Source organism: Anabrus simplex, chromosome 3 (assembly GCF_040414725.1).
Source record: "Anabrus simplex isolate iqAnaSimp1 chromosome 3, ASM4041472v1, whole genome shotgun sequence".
Taxonomy (NCBI): Eukaryota; Metazoa; Arthropoda; class Insecta; order Orthoptera; family Tettigoniidae; genus Anabrus; species Anabrus simplex.
This window is the reverse complement of record NC_090267.1, coordinates 332315301-332337254: the sequence shown is the minus strand read 5'-3', so window position 1 is coordinate 332337254 and position 21954 is coordinate 332315301. Positions and strand designations below refer to the sequence as shown.

At 39.8% G+C, this 21954-nt stretch overlaps 1 protein-coding gene and 1 pseudogene across 1 annotated transcript in view; both read left to right on the top strand.

Annotated features, from left to right (window-relative positions):
• Positions 1–21954, top strand: part of LOC136866329 (putative mediator of RNA polymerase II transcription subunit 29) — a 254830-nt gene that overhangs the window by 6140 nt on the left and 226736 nt on the right. The window contains exons 2-3 of the mRNA XM_068226696.1: positions 5210–5282; positions 12179–12244. Of these exons, the coding sequence (XP_068082797.1) occupies positions 5213–5282; positions 12179–12244 (136 nt within the window). The 5' untranslated portion in view covers positions 5210–5212. The remainder of the gene's footprint in view (positions 1–5209; positions 5283–12178; positions 12245–21954) is intronic.
• LOC136867294 (piggyBac transposable element-derived protein 4-like) lies at positions 19531–20284 on the top strand (annotated as a pseudogene).

Here is a 21954-nt window from a genome sequence, read left to right as displayed (position 1 = left end):
TAGTATTTGCTGTACTAATGTCAGATAGGCCTGAACTGCTTTCTTTGTGGCCCCCAGTAGAGATCTTCGGATGAATCCCAAGACACTGTATGCTTTGCACCTTATTTCCTCAACATGCTTGACCATTTTAAATTGGTGTAAATATGAATGCCAAGCAATTTTATTAAGGTGCAAAGCATCAGGTTTTTACCACACAGTGAAATTTGATGTTGTAATGGTGATCCTCCTCTAGTTAAATGGATATATTTACATTTCTATGCATATATAGACATTCCATTTATTTTGCACCACAGACCCACATTTTCAAGATCTGGCTGTAACCTATTTACGTCATTCTCATTGCAAATTAATCTGTAAACGATGGTGTCATCAGGGTACTGTGCCATAGTAGATGATACACAACCTGGCATATCCAGCGTAAAGATAGTGTACAGAAGCAGACCTATCACACTACCTTGAATCACACCGGAGGTGAAAAAGTTTGGTCTGACCTGGCCCCACTGAACACAACCCACTGCGTCCGACCTACCAGAAATGATCAAAACCATTCCAACAGTTTGCCTTGAATGCCATACTTGTTAAGTTTTAACAACAAAGGGCCTTACTCCAGTCGAGAGTTACACAGTCCACTGGGGAGATATTAGACTGGTCCAGGGAATGTTGCCACTCATCAGTTACTGTTGTTAAAAGTGTAGTACAGGATTTTCGAGGGAGGAATCCATATTGGTTGTTATTCAACAGGTTTCTCTCATTCAGAAAATCCAGCACATGTTTAACAATTAGGTGTTCCATGCATTTACGTAAACCAAATGTAATAGAGACTGGACTACATGCACCGCTGTCAACTTGTTCGAAAGAGAATGCCGCAGACATCAAGAAGCCAAGCAACAAGCAAGAAAACTCCGTCAATTACAACCCTGCCCTCCTGCATCCATCCAGTACCGGGCGAGTTGGCCTTGAAATTAGGAGTGCACAGCTGTGAGCTTGCATCCGGGAGATGGTGGGTTCGAACCCCACTGGGCAGCCTTGAAAATGGTTTTCCGTGGTTTCCCATTTTCACACCAGGCAAATGCTGGGGCTGTACCTTAATTAAGGCCACAGCCACTTCCTTCCCACTCCTAGACCTTTCCTATCCCATTGTCGCCATAAGACCTATCTGTGTCGGTGCGACGTAAAGTAACTAACATCCACTGTGATTTGTGCGGGCGTATGTTTTATGCCAGGATTGCTCTGTTTAGTCATCGCAAACACATCCATAAACTAAGTTGAACTGCTCAATGTATGCAGCAGGAAGTTATATATACTCAGATCGAGTTATAGCCAACGATGAATAGAGAGTGGGTGATAGTTGTCTACATTTTCCCTGTCACCGGTTTTGAACACAGGAACAACGTTTGCTTTCTTCCATTCATCTGACACAGTCCCACTGTTCATTGAAATGTTAAATATTGCACAAAGAGAAGGTGCCAGTGCATCTGTACAGCGGTGGGGAATTCTGGTCAGCATGTTATCTGGGCCATTCGCTGCATGGAATTTAGTTCTCTGAAGACTTACTGTGATCTCATTAGCAGTGAAGTAGAGGCTAGTTAGGGGCGGAAAGGGAAAGGTTGTCCTTGTAGTGAACATGTCTTCGTCCTCGTCAGCAGTGGTGAAGTTATTTTCGAATTTACTGTTAAATTTCCACGAATTACTCTTTTCTGGTGAATTATGTCAAAATTTCAATATCAAGAAATAGCAAAAAGTGCTCGGCAAGCTCGGTTGTCATGTCGAAACATAAATATAAAATTAGTCCTAGATTAGTGTTATATATCAGAATGGTATTTGAAGGTCTTGGGCCCAAGTTACTCAGGTCACTGCTTTCGTCAGCTGTTTCGTTCTCCGGGGCATTTGAGTCGCACTTGCACGGAGAAGACTCACTATGTAAATTTCCATCTTCGGGCCCTTCGGATGAAAAATCATCTTCATCTACGTCCGTAGAGTCCAAACTTGAAGCAATCTATTGCTAACTGTCTCTCTTCTTACTAACCTTGTCACAAAATAGCTATATACATCGCAAAAAGCCGCTCTCTTAATTTGAGACGCATGCTTGACTTAACACGATGGCCTCTCACAGCTTGTAGAAAGTTAGCAGGGGGATAACACAGCTGCATTTAGAGGATTCTCCCTTCAGCCTGACCTGTAAGCGTCATTTGCTGCCATCTATTGAGTTTTTTATTAGTACGTGTGCTGGTGATGCTGGATCTTTGAACATTTAATATATTAAATTCCACTTGTGGGTGACCTGTTGTGGGATTCCGCCCTCTAGGAGTTAAGAGTTAAACTTGAAAATCATTTGCAAATGCTAAACCCTGAGGGCAAATCTCTTCTTGATAGGCATATGCAGTTTGCATAAACAATGAAAGTATATCCATTTAACCAGATACCTTGTTTAACAGTGGGAATTCAAATTTGAATGGTGGGAAGATAAAATAAAAATCATCTCATAATTTTTTCACTGTAAGAATGGCATAAGGAGTACTTCAGGGTCGCATATACTAAAATCCGACACACCTTTGTCTGTATCATCCAATATTGGTACTATATTGGTGTTGCTAATCTGTTTATTGTGATGCCATTTCACTGGAAAATTGTGATAATATACTATAAGTACACGCACTAAATATTGCATCATATAGCGTGTGTATTATGCAACTCTCACACAAAATACTGCATCATATAGTGTGTGTATTATACAGCTCTCACTAACAGGGGAGTCCGCCTCTGCAGTGTAACGGATAGTGTTATTAGCTGCCGTCCTCGGGGGCCTGGGTTTGATTCCTGGAACTGCCAGAAATTTAGGAATACCAGGAAGGCTGGTAAGTGGTTGAAATGGTACATGCAGCTCACCTCCCTTGGGGGTGTGCCCGAAAAGAGCTACAACACCTCGGGATGAGGACACGAGTTTACTTTTTTACTAACAGGGGATACCCGTTAGCCTCATTTTCTGATACGAGGTCGAGATATGAGGTGAGATGAATTTACATGGCGCATTTGTATGTTCGGAAGCTCTTCCCGATGTCAACCTCAGTTGGGGAGCTAATGAAGATGAAATGAATGATGGTGAATGAAATTTGGCAAGTAAGTGGAAAGAAATGGCTGTGGGCTATGAATGGGAGCTGTCCAGACATTTGCCTGGATATGAAAATATGAAAGTATAAAAAAATAATTCTCAGGACAGCCGACAGTGGGGATCGAACTCGCGTCTACCGAACGCAGAGCTTCGTTCCATAGCCATAGTGTGGCTTCTCTGCTCGGTTCACCTTAGTTCATTAATATAAAATATATGTACATGTATTATGAAATATATGTACTATGTGCAGTGATGTACTGGTTTCATTTTATGTTTTTGTTCAGTAAAAAGTGGAAAAATTAGTCAGAGAATAGTCATAAATAAATATTCTATAGGGTGTGTTTCAGTATCAAAGTTTGATGGCAGCATTGGTCTTTGATCAACGTTACAAATGGAAATAATAGTCATAGGATTGTTATTTCTGTCACTGCCAGTGATTGTTGCTCTCAGATGAACTGGAGAAAGAATTTTCGACTTCAGTGTCACATATACTAAAATCATACACATCTTTGTATCATCCAATATTGGTACTATATTGGTGTTGCTTATCTCTTTTTTGTGATGCCATTTCACTGGAAAATCATGAAAATACGTTATCAGTACGCACACTAAATACTGCCTCATGAAACGTGTGTATTATGCAACTCTCACTAATAGGGGAGAAAATATTGCAAGATACTGAGGAAATATGGGCATATTTCTGTACCTCCTTGGCTAGTAAAGCCACAAAATTTGAATGGAACATGTACACTGAGTGAGCAAAAGTCATGGGAAGACACTGAATGCGACGTTGAGAATGAGTTGCTCCTCCACAAGCTCTCAAAACGGCAGCAATATGGAGTGGTAATGACTCTACAAAGTGTTGGAGGGATCTGGACCCATGCATCTTGCACTGCTACCCACAATTGGTCCTGTGTAGTTGGTGCAGTGTTCATGGAGCATACACCAGCATCGATAGCATCCCATAAATGCTTGATTGGCTTAAGATTGGGGGATCTGGAGGGCCAATCCATGGTCACAACTTCACTGGACTCCTCCTCCAACCACCTGCATTCCACCACAGAGCGGTGAGATGACACATTCTCCTGTTGAAACCTGGCATCCATCAGGGTACTCTAGGGCCAGGGAGGGATGCAGATGGTCTGAAAGAATGTCCACATAATGTGCACCTGTCAGCACTCCCTGCAGCCAGTATATGGTGCCTAGTTACGACCAGGAGAATGCCGTCCAGACCAGAACTGAGCCATCTCCCGCCTGGACACAACTTTATTGACACACAGGATCCATAGCTTCATAGGGCATATGCCATACTCTCATGCGCCCGTCAGCTTGATACAACTGCAACCAATATTCATCGGACCATTTGCCTACTTACAGTCCTAGTAGAAACGGGTTCCTGACTCCCAACATTCAACAGGCCGGTGATCCGACTCACAGTAGCCCGTCAAGCGCCCAGTATGGTTCTTCAGAGGCAACATGATGTCCGTTCACTAAACACCTGTGGTCATGCCGTGCAGCATTCACGTGGGTGGTAACATTCTCTGTGCGATACTGAAGATCCATCCTCGACACCGTTTACCTCGGTAAGCCAAATTCGCCTGTAATCTTCGCAATGCTATGACCCATGCGCCGTGCGCCGATGATCGTCTCACGTTCAAATGCGATGTGTTGCCGTCTTCATGACACTGGTGTCTGTGACAGACTGCTCAGCGATGCCGCAGTTAGCCGCAATGCTCAGAGGTCATACACGGCAAATTTTCTAATGGCACACCCCTTCCCGTTATTTTTTTTGCTAGGGGCTTTACGTCGCACCGACACAGATAGGTCTTATGGCGACGATCCCGTTACTTTTGGCTACCCATATATATATATATATATGTTTTTGCCTGCGAAGAGTTATATAACAGAATATGATGCATAGATACCTTTTCTATGTCTTTTTAAAATCTAAGGAACAACAAATCTCTCATGATGGCCAAAAACAAAACAAGGTACCGTAATTCCACCTCCTCAAAGTGTTTATCACAAAAATATATAGAGATGGATGTCTATAATGGAAATTTTTATATCAGTCTTCTTATATTCCATTGTTCTGTTTAGGGAATGGAGAACTGGTTAACTGGTCTGAGCCTATTGAAAAGTATCCTGGAGATTACCATGGGGAATGCTAATGGTAAGTCATATGTGTGGAATATGAGTCAAGGGTTACAAACGTTCATTTTTTAAGCTACATAACATGGGGTGGAAGCTTTGAATATCTGAAACCCCAAGAAGGTCTGACATTTCTAGAGGAAATCAGATGATAATTTCAAAAATTATGTTCTTAGTGGGGAACCGTAATTTAATTTCTCTAATTTAGGATATGAAATTGAATGTGTTCAGATATTTAAGTTGTAAAATAACAAGCGTTTTGTTGCGGTCTGACAGCGGGCTCTTCAGTTGGAATACCACACCTCTCCAAGATACTGGCTTCTGTTGAGACATCACTGCAAGATTCCTTTGAAGGACGGTGCAATGACAGTGCATGAGGGGAAATTTGTGTCTCCAGTGCTATAACTTTCTTATGTTCTGATTTCTATTCGTAGTCGGGGATAATAGAGAGGACAAACTTTATTTGAATCTCTACAACATAGGAAACAGAACGATCTTTGCAAAACATCACAATTTCTAGCAACTTGTTCTATTTTATGTATAATAATTTACTTTTTCATCAACTAGCCTATGGCTGAGTTAAAAAGGTGCTGTTGAGAAGTTGAATAGGTGTCATTCATCAGGATAATTGTATTGTCATGTTAGTAGACCTTTCCTAAGAAGTGTAAATCATCTCATGCATGATGTCTAAACCCATGCAATATACCCTTACTGAAATAATACGGTACAACATTATTAGTTACTCATATGCTTTAGAATTTCAGCTGTAGGAATCAAATGTTTAATAAAATAATCTGTACACAACAGGAATTGTTGGCTCCCAAAATGTTACTGTTTTTCTTGAAATTCTGGGATCAGTTTTCTGTGTACATGTAGCAGTAAATACTCAAAGTATCCTAATAAGTGCAAATTGTCCTTCATATTATTTGTTAATCCATTCAGCTCCAATGATCAATGAGGCTCATTGAGGCTCTCCGTTCATTAAAAATGTCTCAAAATTAGAAGTAGAATCACATCTGCTGAACACAGGTTGTTGTATTTTTTCCTTGTAGTGTGTTTACCCCTGTAAGTACCTCTGATATCTTCAGTTCTATGTGCTTTACCTATTGAATTGTTGGCTCCCAAAATGTTATTTGTTTCTTGAAGTCCTTGGGTCAGTGTTCCATGTACATATGTAGCAATAAATAATGTGTCCTAATAGGTTCAAGTTATCCTTCTTCATCTTTGTTAATCCATTTGATTCTGATGATCGATGAGACTGTTCCTTAAAATATCTCTGAATTGTGAGATAAGTCCTACCTGCTGAACATAGGCTGTTGTATATTTCCTTAAGTTTCTTTACTCCTGTAAATATCTGTGATGTCTTCAGTTCTGTGTGCTTTCCCTACAATTTTTTTGTTACTAGCATAATAAATACATACATACAAACATCTTCATTATAAACTGTTATGGCTTTCAGGATTCAGTCTATAAGCCTCTGTGAATTTACTAACTGCTGCAACAATCCTCTATTTGTAACTAAATCTGTGGCCTCGTGTAGTTCTCTACCTCTTATCCTTAACCTTTTGAGTGCTGAGTTAGCAGTTGACTGTTTGGTACCTCAGTGCTGAATTTTTTCATTCGTATGCAAAAAAACTTGTAGAAGCCTCAATTTTTAACTTATCAGTGGGGTTATTAGCTTAAAATATTTATAAATGTTGGTTCTTTATAAACCTAAATGCAAATGGAAAATCCTATACTTATGTTCAATATTATTTTGAGTTCTCGTGCACCGACTATAGACGGGCGTAGCAGTGCTGAACCAGCCGCGTCAGCCCGTCTATAGCCGGGTGTGGCACTCATCGGGTTAAATCGTTACAAATTGACCCTAACCTCTGTTGTTTTGGTCTCCCTCTACTATCTGTAAAACCTTTAGTGACAGTTCGGTTCCCTAGAGCTGAATTGGTAGACCTCACTTATCTTCGAGATATGGATTGGCAACCTATGATACCACAAATGAATTGATTATGCGTCACCATGAGATATCTGGCAGTATAATCCCAAAACTTGGAGTACTATTGTTATTTATACAGCAAAACAAAGAAATATAGGTGAAAACTGAAATTTTGCAACCTATTGCACTTGCTGAGGAAAATCCAGGTACATCACATGAACACCTTAGAACTCCTACTTGGGAACGAATGTCACAGTCTATACACAATGAGGAAAGAAAAATAATAGCTTAAGTGGCAGATTGCTGTGATATAGGAGAATAAAATTAACTGTTGCTCTTCTCCCTCAGTAAGTTGATTGAATGAGCCTCCACATACATGGAAAAATCTGTTTCCACAATTAAGATTATTAAAACATTTATACATTTCACGTAGCGATTCTCCACGCATCCATGGTAAAAAAAAGGGAGGTAGGCGAGTCTATTTTACTTCAATTAATATAATTACGAATACTAAATAAAAAGTCACGATGAAGCATATGGAGGAAGGGAGGGTTGTGAGTTGTGTGTGTGTGATGCAGTTGTAGGCTTTAGATAATAAAGGTCTGGAAAACTCATGTCAATCATACTATCGATTCAATTCAAATTTCATTTCCATTCAGTTTGCGGTTCTAATGAAACCGTTGAAGATCCCTCCTTTCCTCCTCTCACTCCCGTGAGATGAAGTGTTACCAAAAGTACTTCTCTTACCCTCCATAACCCAACCTATCCTCCTCCATTTGCCTCGCATGACCCCTCACTGAAGCCAGTTTATGCGTACAGCTTCATCCATTAAGTTCATTCCTAATGTCAATATTTCATATGGACCACTGCTGCTGGACACTGTCAAATATCCTGCGGTCTTACGTATTAGTACAAGTCACTTACTTTCCCTTAAACTGCCCCATGTTAATGTTAAGTCATCCTTTGTAGGATATACCCTAACAATTTGACGCTGTTATCCTCAAAAGGTCTTACCGCATGGGCAGCTCTTAGTACCAGGTGTATCAAAACATGACTTGATGTATATGTCATATTCTCTGCGTTGCCTGAGGCGTAAACTGAAACCAATTTCCATTAGGGACCTAAAGAACGTCAATATTGAAGCTCTTAAATCTGAAGCTATAAGTGTTCCATGTCACCATATATATAAATTGAATTCAATTGATGACAGAGTCAAGCTTTTCAATTCTTTCATACTAGGAATTTATGACAGGCATGCTCCAGTGCAGATGGTGTGAGTAAAACATCAACAAGCTGATTGGTTCATTGCAGAAATCAAAGACCTAATGGCTCAACGTGACTGTGCTTTCAGGTACCGTCATTAAAAAAAAAAGCCAAATCTGATAAGTCCTTCGAAGGATACAAAATTTTAAGAAATAAAGTTCTTCAGTCAGTCAGAAATGCTAAGATATGTCATGCACACAATCTACTGAACACAGATAATTTATCAAAATTGTGGCAAAACTTACGGAATCTAGGGATAACTGGACCCCGAGACTAAAAGCGCTATCATTTCCGAACCACGCACACAAAAGCTCGACTGCAAGGAATTTGTAATGAATACAGTTTCTATAAATCAAGTAACATTGGCATTGCTCAATAGTAAGAAAAAATGTAATATTAGTTCCAAAATGCTTGATCTAATTGTGGATGAAATTCTTCCCATAATAATGCACTTTTATGGTTTCTCATTCACAACACACACATTTCCATCACATGCAACTGTTCATCCCATTCCTAAAGTCACAAATCCCGTCACTTTTTTGGATTAGCAAACCATTAACATAATATCAGCTCCCTCCAGAGGTCTTCAACAAATCATCCATGCTCAAATGTCACAGTTTATTTTCAGGCATAATCTATTAGACACTCTGAAGTCAGATTTCAAACCCAGTCATAGTACTTCAATAGCCCTTCTTAAAATCACAGAAGAAATTAGAAGTGCTATGGATAAGAGGAAGGTAACTCTATGGTCTCTAATCAATTTCACTCGAGCATTTGATAGTGTAGGACATGCTATACTCATCTCAAAGCTCAGAAACCTTAACATGACCAATGGCACGGTGCAGTGGTTCACTTCTTACCACAGAAATAGGTATCAGAGAGAAATTTTGGGCAATAGTTCATCTTCCTGGAGTGAAGTCACTTGTGGAGTTCCCGTGGAATAATAGTCTTTGGGGCAAGTACTGCACAACAGAGGTGAACAATTCCGCCGTGCACTGCAGAAGTGCCACAAACGTTGATTTTGGGTATCTGAAGACTAATTGATCTTGAAAACGATTAAGGCACAATGTTGTACTTCCATTAGCTGGAGAAGGGATATCTTCTGAGCAACCTTGACAGTCTGTTTGTTCTTTCGCCGCACACAGTAAGTATCCCACTACAATAGCTACAGAGATTCCAGGTACTGTAACTGTTGAACATGAAACAAATTTATCATATTAATATACTAGTGAGCACTATACAATTAAGTATTGTTAAAACAGATCTGATGTAATTTACTGTGGAAGAGTTTTATAATGATAGACATTATGTGCTCGGGAAGCTGTAGAATTTGCATATCCTCACGACTTTCATGCCTTCTATCTTTTCCATCCATCTGGGACATTGATTTTAGTAAACTGGTTCATTCATTGCAGGTCTTCTGCTAATCCCTTAGCTCAACATGCCATGTTTTGATGCTGCAATAATTCTAGTATGGAGTGGTGTTTTAATTGTGTTAATGCGTGATCTTGTGTCCATTGTGCCATTGTATCCTGCTTTGCATCATAGGTGGCTGAAGAAAAGATCGATGTCATCGCTTGTTATGCTCCTCATCAAGAAATAATGAAAATAAGGTATTTTACGCAGGCCGCAGTGGATTGGATAGTCAGTATCAATGACTGATACATTTTTCTCATTAATATTTTTGCTTTCTCTGGATGAATTTGGATTTTCCTAATATATGACAAAAAATCTAAACAATAGATTCAATGCTTAAAAATGCCAGTTTTTTCTCATTCCTGGAATATGTCCCATGTGAGGTGTTGCAGATGTCGTGCACATTAAACCATTGCATAAAATGCTCCATAAAACAAATTGTTTCTTTTAAACTGTCTGTGTTTAATGTTCTCGGGACAAACCACCTCTATACTTTTAAAACCAGCAATTGTTTCAAGGGAAAATACAATTTTATCTCTTGCTTCAGTTTTCTCTAATTTTGTCGGGTAAATTACTTACGAACATCGAAACATTTATCTGGGAATGGTCGGTCACAATTCTGATCGCTCTGAAACTACATCTTCAACAGCATTTAATGCATCCAATGTTAATTATACAAGTTGTGCAACGAATATTCTGATCTAACACTAAAATAAACAACCTTAAGTTAATCCTAGCTCCCTTATCACCTGTAAAATATTATAACACATGGGACAAATCCCAAAACGATAAGTTATATACATTGAGAATGTTAATGACTTCAAAATCATCTTAACAAATAGCGTGATGGGCTCATAATCTTACTCTAATTGCCAAAGGGCTTAACTAACTAGTATTTACATAATTAATTGCTAACTTTATGCGTAACTGTCACTAATCCTACCACATGCTAACAACTTTGGGTCCCTTAGCTCATTTTAGGTGACCCTCTTCTTCCTCTGTCAAGACTTGGCTTTGCCATTTAGCCAAGCATGATGAAGACGTTGTCCATAGCTGGTCCTCTCGTCCTGATGTCTCCAGGTCGATCCATCAGAGGCATCTTCTTGAGGCACCGCTTGAGGTTCACGTCCACACGGTCTTGCAACTCGGTTCCCAAATTACTGGAATGAAATACTCAATTAGCCGCACAGCACAATCGTCATACAGATGCCGTTTCTTGCGTATACTAGACAGGTTAGAAGGGTACTGAAGTTACAGACATAGTTTTTGTATCATTAAAAACACGCACGGAGTGTGCAGGCTTACTTGTACATGAGTTTGTAGCCTGTTTTTTTGTCGAGCTAAACTGACTATTTTAACTCAACCACATATATGCGTCCTTCTGAAACACAGAAATAATTTCAGTTCGCAGATAAAAATCTACTGCCGATCAACGCCATACTTCAAGCTGACCCGTACCACTTCTGTGAAGAAGTCTATGCCAATGGCAAAGTTTAAGGTCAATTAATTATACTTTCATGACCACACTATGACAGAATCAAATCTAATATCACGAGAAAAACTATTATTCATATTTCTACAACTCTAAATGAAGTTAGCACGAACGCTCAAAAGTAATCATAGTCTTTGTTTAGACAAAGGTTTATGGCACAGTAACACAGACAGACACGCGACACGCACCGGCAGCAATCTTACAGTCGAATGAGATACCTCCCATTCACATCTCTCATCTCTTATAGGGAGCAAAAAGTGAAGCCACGCCAGGGAAAATCCCGGGAAACATACTTGAGTTTGGTATGCAGCCACTTGACTGCTTCCCACGGTGGTTGTATAAATGCGGAATGATTGAATTTGTCATGTGTTAATGGCGTTAGATATACCATCATGTTCACAAAATTCTGGGGATTATTTTTATCGCTTTATTATCCCGAGAAACCCTCAGGTAGAGGAGATATCACTCGATTCCCGTGATATGGTAAACCTGTCTCTTCCCGCTTTAAATGCTGTTAAGGTGGCATGGTACTTCCCAAAACAAAATTCTTATCTCTTTTTCCTTCTCTAACACATTTTCTGTTTCACTCATACAGGGTCACACCCTTCCTAGGGAACCACCTTCAAGCTCCCGCGTTCTATACAGCTTCACGCCCATATACTCTGCGTCATGTTGTGCAATATACAATTGTGTTAAATATCGCCTAAGTCATGAACAGAATGGTTCAGTATGTATGTATGTATGTAGAGTTTTTTGTGTTCTGATTTCATGATGTTTTTGTGATACATTGTTCTTTTATTTTTATTCCTACTAGCTTCCAAACAAGATGTTAGAAGAGTTGTGCAAGAAGAACTTCGGACGTCTCAGAATAGCGAACATTGTAAGTATGCAGTGCTTGTTTCCTTATTCCTGTCTTAATTCTCACTGCTTTACATTGATGCCAGCCTCATGGTATAGGAGTAGAATCTCTGCCTCATACCTGCAGACCTCAGGTTTGATTCTTGGCACTTTATAGGATTTTAATGCTGGTTTGAAGAGTGGAACAGTTCACTCAAACTCTTAGGTCAACTGAGCAGTTACCTGATGTGTGAAGCAGTGAATTCAGTCAAGAATACCAAAAATACTAAACTGCAGAAGTTATCCTGATGACCACATGACACTACAATATCTGCTCCCATCAGGCTGGCCAGCAGTCTTCTTTATAGATTCCCTTTAACCTGTCAGCGTGCTCGTCATGCAGTGAAGATCGTGTGCGGTGGAGTGACGAGCACTGCTCGCACGGTGTGCGCGTGTACTGTGATCTAGCATGTTACAGTCGAAGCTGTTTGTCTTTTAACTCATTCCTCCTTGAAGCAGAAGGTTTGAGCTTTTCAATCAATCAATCAATACTGATCTGCATTCAGGGCAGTCACCCAGATGGCAGATTCCCTATCTGTTGCTTTCAAGCCTTTTCCTAAATGATTTCAAAGAAATTGGAAATTTATTGAACATCTCCCTTGGTAAGTTATTCCAATCCCTAACTCCCCTTCCTATAAATGAATATTTGCCCCAGTTTGTCCTCTTGAATTCCAACTTTATTTTCATATTGTGATCTTTCCTACTTTTATAAACGCCATTCAAACTTATTCGTCTACTAATGTCATTCCACGCCATCTCTCCGCTGACAGCTCGGAACATACCACTTATAATACCAATATAAATGGTCCGTTATTGGACATTATAAATTTTCCAGCTAACTCATTCCTGGTTTGCCAGCGTTTCGCCCCCGTGTGCTAGGTTAGGCTTGTCAGTTGGTACCTAGCACACTTACCAAGACGCATGGCTAGTGCATACCGTGGAGGCCACTGCGCAGGCTACTTGAAGCCACCGGCAGTGCCAATGCAATGTCCAATAACGGACCATTTATATTGGTATTATAAATTTACTCATTCGGGACAAATATTTCAGGTTCCCTATGGGAATCAACATCTATATCATCTGATGGCCAAGCAGGCATCAATTTTTGGTAGTGAGACAAAGTTCTCATAGTGCATTGGCACTGCCGGTGGCTTCAAGTAGCCTGCGCAGTGGCCTCCCCACGGTATGCACTAGCCATGCGTCTTGGTAGGTGTGCTAGGTACCAACTGACGAGCCCAACCTAGCATACGGGGGGCGAAACGCTGGCAACCAGGAATGAGTTAGCTGGAAAATTTATAATGTCCAATAACAGATCATTTATATTGGTATTATAAATTTACTAATTCGGGACAAATATTTCAGGTTCCCTATGGGAATCAACATCTATATCATCTGATGGCCAAGCAGGCATCAATTTTTGGTAGTGAGACAAAGTTCTCATAGTGCATTGGCACTGCCGGTGGCTTCAAGTCGCCTGCGCAGTGGCCTCCACAGTATGCACTAGCCATGCGTCATGGTAGGTGTGCTAGGTACCAACTGACGAGCCCAACCTAGCACACGGGGGCGAAACGTTGGCAACCAGGAATGAGTTAGCTGGAAAATTTATAATATCCAATAACGGACCATTTATATTGGTATTATAAATTTACTCATTCGGGACAAATATTTCAGGTTCCCTATGGGAATCAACATCTATATCAACATACCACTTAGTCGAGCAGCTCTTCTTCTTTCTCTCAATTCTTCCCAACCCAAACATTGCAACATTTTTGTAACTCTACTCTTTTGTCGGAAATCACCCAGAACAAATCGAGCTGTTTTCTTTGTTTTTCCAGTTCTTGAATCAGGTAATCCTGGTGAGGGTCCCATACACTGGAACCATACTCTAGTTGGGGTCTTACCAGAGACTTACATGAACTCTCCTTTACATCCTTACTACAACCCCTAAACACCCTCATGACCATGTGCAGAGATCTGTACCCTTTATTTACAATCCCATTTATGTGATTACCCCAATGAAGATCTTTCCGTATATTAACACCCAGATACTTACAATGATCCCCAAAAGGAACTTTCACCCCATCAACGCAGTAATTAAAACTGAGAGGACTTTTCCTATTTGTGAAACTCACAACCTGACTTTTAACCCCGTTTATCAACATACCATTGCCTGCTGTCCATCTCACAACATTTTTGAGGTCACGTTGCAGTTGCTCACAATCTTGTAACTTATTTATCACCCTATAGAGAATAACATCATCCGCGAAGAGCCTTACTTCCGATTCCACTCCTTTACTCATATCATTTATATATATAAGAAAACATAAAGGTCCAAAAATACTGCCTTGAGGAATTCCCCTCTTAATTATTACAGGGTCAGATAAAGCTTCACCTACTCAAATTCTCTGAGATCTATTTTCTAGAAATATAGCAACCCATTCAGTCACTCTTTTGTCTAGTCCAATTGCACTCATTTTTGCCAGTAGTCTCCCATGATCCACCCTATCAAATGCTTTAGACAGATCAATCGCAATACAGTCCATTTGACCTCCAGAATCCGAGATATCTGCTATATCTTGCTGGAATCCTACAAGTTGAGTTTCAGTGGAATAACGTTTCCTAAAACCGAATTGCCTACTATCGAACCAGTTATTAATTTCACAAACAGGTCTAATATAATCAGAAAGAATGCCTTCCCAAAGCTTACATACAATGCATGTCAAACTTACTGGCCTGTAATTTTCAGCTTTATGTCTATCACCCTTTCCTTTATACACAGGGGCTACTATAGCAACTCTCCATTCATCTGGTATAGCTCCTCCGACCAAACAATAATCAAATAAGTACTTCAGATATGGTACTATATCCCAACCCATTGTCTTTAGTATATCCCCAGAAATCTGATCAATTCCAGCTGCTTTTCTAGTTTTCAACTTTTGTATCTGATTGTAAATGTCATTGTTATCATATGTAAATTTTATTACTTCTTTGGCCTTAGTCTCCTCCTGTATCTCAACATTATCCTTGTAACCAACAATCTTTACATACTGCTGACTGAATACTTCTGCCTTTTGACGATCCTCACATACACACTCCCCTTGTTCATTAATTATTCCTGGAATGTCCTTCTTGGAATCTGTTTCTGCCTTAAAATACCTATACATACCCTTCCATTTTTCACTAAAATTCGTATGACTGCCAATTATGCTTGCCATCATGTTATCCTTAGCTGCCTTCTTTGCTAGATTCTATTTTCTAGTAAGTTCCTTCAATTTCTCCTTACTTCCACAGCCATTTCTAACTCTATTTCTTTCCAGTCTGCACCTCGTTCTTAGTCTCTTTATTTCTCTATTATAATAAGGTGGGTATTTACCATTCCTTACCACCCTTAATGGTACAAACCTGTTTTCGCATTCCTCAACAATTTCTTTAAACCCATCCCAGAGTCTGTTTACATTTTTATTTACCGTTTTCCACCGATCATAGTTACTTTTTAGAAACTGCCTCATGCCTGCTTTATCAGCCATATGGTACTGCCTAACAGTCCTACTTTTAAGACCTTCCTTTCTATCACATTTATTTTTAACTACCACAAAAACAGCTTCATGATCACTAATACCATCTGTTACTTCAGTTTACCTATAGAGCTCATTTGGTTTTATCAGCACGACATCTAGGATATTTTTCCCTCTGGTTGGTTCCATCACTTTCTGAATCAGCTGTCCTTCCCATATTAACTTATTTGCCATTTGTTGGTCATGCTTCCTGTCGTTCGCATTTTCTTCCCAATTGACATCTGGCAAATTCAGATCTCCCGCTACAATCACATTTCTTTCCATGTCGTTTCCCACATAGCTGACTATCCTATCAAATAATTCGGAATCCGCGTCAGTGCTACCCTTTCCCGATCTGTACGCTCCAAATATATCAAGTTGCCTATTATCTTTAGAAATGAGCCTTACACCTAGAATTTCATGTGTCTCATCTTTAACTTTTTCATAGCTTACAGATTCTTCTTTCACCAGAATGAACACTCCCCCTCCCACCCTTCCTATCCTATCTCTACGATACACACTCCAGTGCCGTGAGAAAGTTTCTGCATCCATTATATCATTTCTCAGCCATGATTCAACTCCTGTTACAATATCTGGTAAGTATATATCTATTAAATTACTTAATTCTATTCCTTTCCTTACAATACTTCTACAGTTCAACACTAACAATTTTATGTCATCCCTACTTGATTTCCAGTTCCCTGTTCCCTTATCACCGCTCCCTAGGCCATCCCGTTTCCCTGAATGTACCTCCCTATTACCCTTCCAAACAAATTTCCTAACTTATACGTACCACTGCGGTTTAAATGAAGGCCATCTGAGCGCAGATCCTTATGTCCTACCCACCCATTAGGATCTAGAAATTTCACTCCCAGTTTCCCACATACCCACTCCATAGTCTCATTTAAATCCCCAATCACCCTGCAGTCAGTATCCCTTCTACACAGTATTCCACTAATAACAATCTCCGCTTTCTTAAACTTCACCCGTGCTGCATTTACCAGATCCCACACATCTCCAACTATGTTGGTACTTATATCAGCTTGCCTGACGTTGTTGGTACCAACGTGAAACACTACCACCTTCTCCTTCCCCTCCTTCCTCTCTTCTACTTTCCTCAACATCTGCCTCAACCTAATTCCTGGATAACACTCTACCCTGGTACCCTTTCCTCCACACACTTTCCCCACGTTTCTAATGATGGAATCCCCCATGACCAGAGCCTCAACCCTACCCACCTCATTCGAACCCCTCCCCTCCTGGTCAGCCCTATCTTTCCTGATAGCTGCAGAAGCTACTTCCTCCTCCCTTTTCTCCTTCCCATGACCCTGTTCCACCTGTTTTTTCCTATCCTCTACTCTACATTTTCCTTTCCTACCTTTTCCCTTCTTCCTACTTCCACGCATCTCAGCAACAGTTCCCTGTCCCTCATCTTCCCTCTGTTGTTCTACCTGGAGTGACTCGTACCGATTTCGCAAAGACACCTGTCCTGAATTCTGATCCTGAATAGAGCCCTTAGCCTGCAATCTCCTTCCCCTTAGAACATTAGACCACCTGTCTTCTACAACTCCTCCCTTTCCTTCCCCTCCCTCTTGTACACCTACTGTAACCTGTACATTGTTTGAGGGAGTCCTATCTTCCTTCCTGTCTTCTGTGAGAATCCTAATTATCTCCCTCAAACTTTCCAACTCTTCCCTCATACCGCTCAATGCCTTGCCACTCCCACAGTAAGTACACTCGCGCTCCTTATCCATTCTTTACGGGGAAAAAAATGAAATTAAAAAATAAAATAACTTATTTGCAAAAAATAAATGAATGGAGGGATATATTGTCTGGGATAGTACACAACAATAAGGTAAGTAATATGCGACTACACTACAATACTACTTAGTCGCGTTCTATTTTTTTAAATCCTACAACCTCTGACAGGATAAAAACTGCTGTTAATTACTGAATATCGAAAGTAATAGCCTACACAAGAACTACACAATTCCAAACTGCAATTAAGCCTATTCTAATTACAACAACAGTATTTTAGTAAGAGTTTCTACAGATACCTCTACTACACCAGTACTACACAAATATTTTACAATAATAAAATCATCACACTAAATTCTTTTGAACGATATATCTTGATCCCTATTTCAACAGTGTTTTGTCACTGAAATTCAAGAGATATTCAATCAATGTTTAACTCTGCCATCAGGGGCAAGCACTTCTTTTGCCTGCTAAATGTCGACTACTATGCACACTTCTTGCATTATGCCTTCATTTCCTCTCGGGGAAGAACCTGACTGTCAATAGAATCATAAATTTTATCTATTCAGGGCTCTCTTGAGACTATTTTCTTCCGTCCTTTTTTCTTATCACACGCTGATTTTCATTCCATCGGTCGTGATTGGAGAGGGCTTCTACAAGCAAGTGCAGGTTTTCGAGTGTGGAAAGGATGTTTTAGAACAGTTGACTGGTTCTGACAAAAGTTTGTTAGATTCAGATTTGAGTGATGTGGATGACATCGCTGTACGTGAAGTCCTCGGTTCGGAATCAGATACGAGTGATAGTAAGCAGAATGGCTATGTGTGTGTCATGGCTAATACATTTCAATGGGAAAACATGTCTAATTATGTGGGTCAAATAGAATAGTTTATAGGGAACCCAGGACCTCAGAATGAAACAGTTGGGGAATGCGATGGTGTGGAGGTTTCTAGGATGTTCTATTTGGATGAGTTAGTGGAAATAATGCCTTGTGAAACAAATGTATACGCTGAGCAAAGAATCCGATGTAGGGGCTTATTACCACTTCGTTCCAGAATGCGGGATTGGAAACCAGTCATGAAGGACGAGATATACGTTGTGATTGCTCTTTACATGCTTATGGGTATAATACAAAAGCCTACGCTATGAAGCTATTTTTCTAAAAACTCTATTCCGTCTATGCCAATTTTGGGGTCTGTTATTTCAATGGATAGATATGAGTCGGTTAGTAATTTTATGCATTTCAACAACAATGAAGCAGTTGATTCATATCAGGGATCATCCAGATTTTTCAAAATTTATCCGATTATATCCTACCTAAAAAATAAGTTCCAGACTTTGTACTTACCAGAACAGAACATCACAGTTGACAAGTCACTAAATCTATGGCGGGGTAGGTTGTCTTTTAGGCAATATATACCTCTAAAATCTGCAAAATTTGACATAAGATCGTACAAGTTAGGCAAGTCAAGTTCAGGCTATCTTTAGTCATTTATAATATACACAGGCAAAGATACCATATTTGAAACAACACACACATCAACAGACACAATAAAAACTTAGCTGTTGTTTTATCACCTTGCAGAGCCATTTCTCAGCAAAGGATAAACATTGAGGATGGATGAAATGAAAATCCACAGCCTGTTTCCAGTCATTCGACCGGGTCAGGAAGGGAATGAATGAAGCCCCCATTTAGTGCCGAGGATAGAAATTGTGCCGGCTGCTGAAGTCTGTCACACTCCTCTGGGGCAATGATTAATGAATGACAGATGAAATTATATTGGAGAGGGTTGCTGGAATGAATGATGACAGGGAAAACTGGAGTACCCGGAGAAAAACCTGTCCCTCCTCCGCTTTGTCCAGCACAAATCTCACATGGAGTGACCGGGGTTTGAATTACCAAACCCAGCGGTGAGAGGCCGGCGCGCTGCCGCCTGAGCCACGGAGGCTCTCATTGAGGATGGATAATTTTTATAATTCACCTGCTTTGGCTCATAAGTTAAAATCATTGATAAGAGACTGTGTTGGGAACTTGGCGCCTCAACAGAAACGACGTTCCAAAAGATGTGATCAGTACAAAACTAAAGAAGGGGGAAATTATTGCTCGGCATTCCGATCAGATTTCCATCCTAAAGTGGCGTGACAAGAAAGATGTTGCAATGATTTCTACATTCCATGGGGCAGAAACCGTCACAAAGAAAACACAGCATGGTCAGGAAAATAGAAAGCCTGTTTCTGTTGCAGACTATAATGATCACATGGGTGGAGACGATCTGATAGATCCGCTACTTTGTGGCTATCTTTTAGAGAGGGAAAAGATGACAGAGTGGTACACCAAGTTATTCAGGAGGTCAATAAATGTTGCAATTCTAAATGCAATGATCATTTGCTGGAGAAATTCACCCAAAACTAGAATAGATCATTTGAAATTTAGGGTGGATGTCGTCCAGCCATTGCTTGTGGAACATTCAGGTTCATTTGAAAGAAAAGTGCCCAGATGTCATTCTTCGGACAAAAATGTCCCCCATCTCACTGAAAAGCATTTACCTGAGAGAATCCCATCAACTAAGGGGAAGAGTAGGCCAACCAAACGATGTCTCCTGTGCTACAAACAGAAAATTCGGAGGGAGACAGTGTTTTGGTGTCCAGACTGCAAAGCGGGTCTCTGCATTGAGGGATGCTTCAAGACATTCCATACCAAACTCAATTATTAAGGTAAGATAGCATCATATTTTCCAACAGAATGGAGTTTTCTAAACATGTATGTGAAAATTTTATTGAAATCCGTAAAATAGTACCAAAGTTGCGATTTTTTGAATAAAGCTTTGCACGAATCTGAGAAAGTGTAATAATAATAATGTTATTTGCTTTACGTCCCTCTAACGACATTTTTACAGTTTTCGGAGATGCCATGGTGCCAGAATTTAGTCTTGCAGGAGTTCTTTTACGTGCCTCTAAATCTACAGACATGAGGCTGGCGTATTTCAGCACCTTCAAATACCACCAGACTAAGCCAGGATTGAACCTGCCAAGTTGGGGTCAGAGGGCCATCTCCTCAATCGTCTGAGCCACTCAGTCCGGCTCAGAACTCCTCCCGCAGCACAGAGACGACCGGGCATTTAAATCCACCACGCTGAGGATTAGGGTTTGTTTGGCCATGGGTTTAGGTTTATTTTAGTTCACTGTGGTCTGGTCCTACTATCTTCCGGTAAAATAGATGGCAGCTACATTAGAGATAATTACCCAGAGGTGTAAATCACTTGACACTAGAGTAAGGGGTCCTAAAAGTGAGACGGCCAAAAGCTTCCAAATAATGATACAGCCTGGTTTTTCACAAAAAAATATGTTTAATCCTAATTATTCCTAGGGTGTTAGGATCATGTAAACTTACAATTGCTTTTTTTAAGATAGGCCTGAAAATAAAGCTGTAGAAAAAAATCTGTTATGCAAGTTTATAATTTTTTTGCATCGTCAGTCAATCATCAATGACCTGCATTTAGGGCGGTCACCCAGGTGGCAGATTCCCTATCAATTGATTACTTCATATTTACATTTATTTATAATTGTTTACCTAGCTTTTTCTTAAATATTTTCAACAAACTTGGTAATTTATTCCACTTCCTTACCCCTTGTCCTATAAATTAATATTTGCCCTAATCTGTCCTCTTGAATTCTAACTTTATCTTCATATCTCACCTACTTTTAAAAGCTCTGATATCCTCTGATATTTAAGACCTAAAATTGCTACACATTGTATTTACATGGAACTGTCTTGTATCATTTTAGGGAAAAGTACCCATTAAAAAAAAATACTTCTCTGGTTTCAGAATAACATCAAATTTTGTGTTGTATCATATTTAGGGCACCTCCCTCCTAAATAAAATCGTGTACACAACTGACGGCATCGCGTGTGTGCGTCATTGTGATAACATCAATGTCAACTCTGTCCCAGTGCCAGTATCCAGGACCAGTTCCAACAGTTGTGGACCAGCTTGCCTTATTATTATTATTATTATTATTATTATTATTATTATTATTATTATTATTATTATTGTTATTATTATTATTATCATCATCATCATTATTATTATTATTATTATTGGATTCGTTGTGCCCAACTGTGGGGTGCGTTTGAACTTATTTTGCAGAATGTTTCTTCTTCTTTTCTTCATTTTTTCACTGTGTTCCTTTCTGCATGTTTCTGTCCAGCCTGTATTTTTTCTTGTTGGTTTCTCTGCAAATTTATGTTTGTTTACTAAGCTTCTAAATTTCATTCTAACTTGAATGGTTTCGTCCTCAATACCCATTTCTTGTAGATCTTCATGAATTTCTGCTAACCAATTGTTGCGGATTTTCAGGGTTAGAGCTAGATTTAGAAAATTCT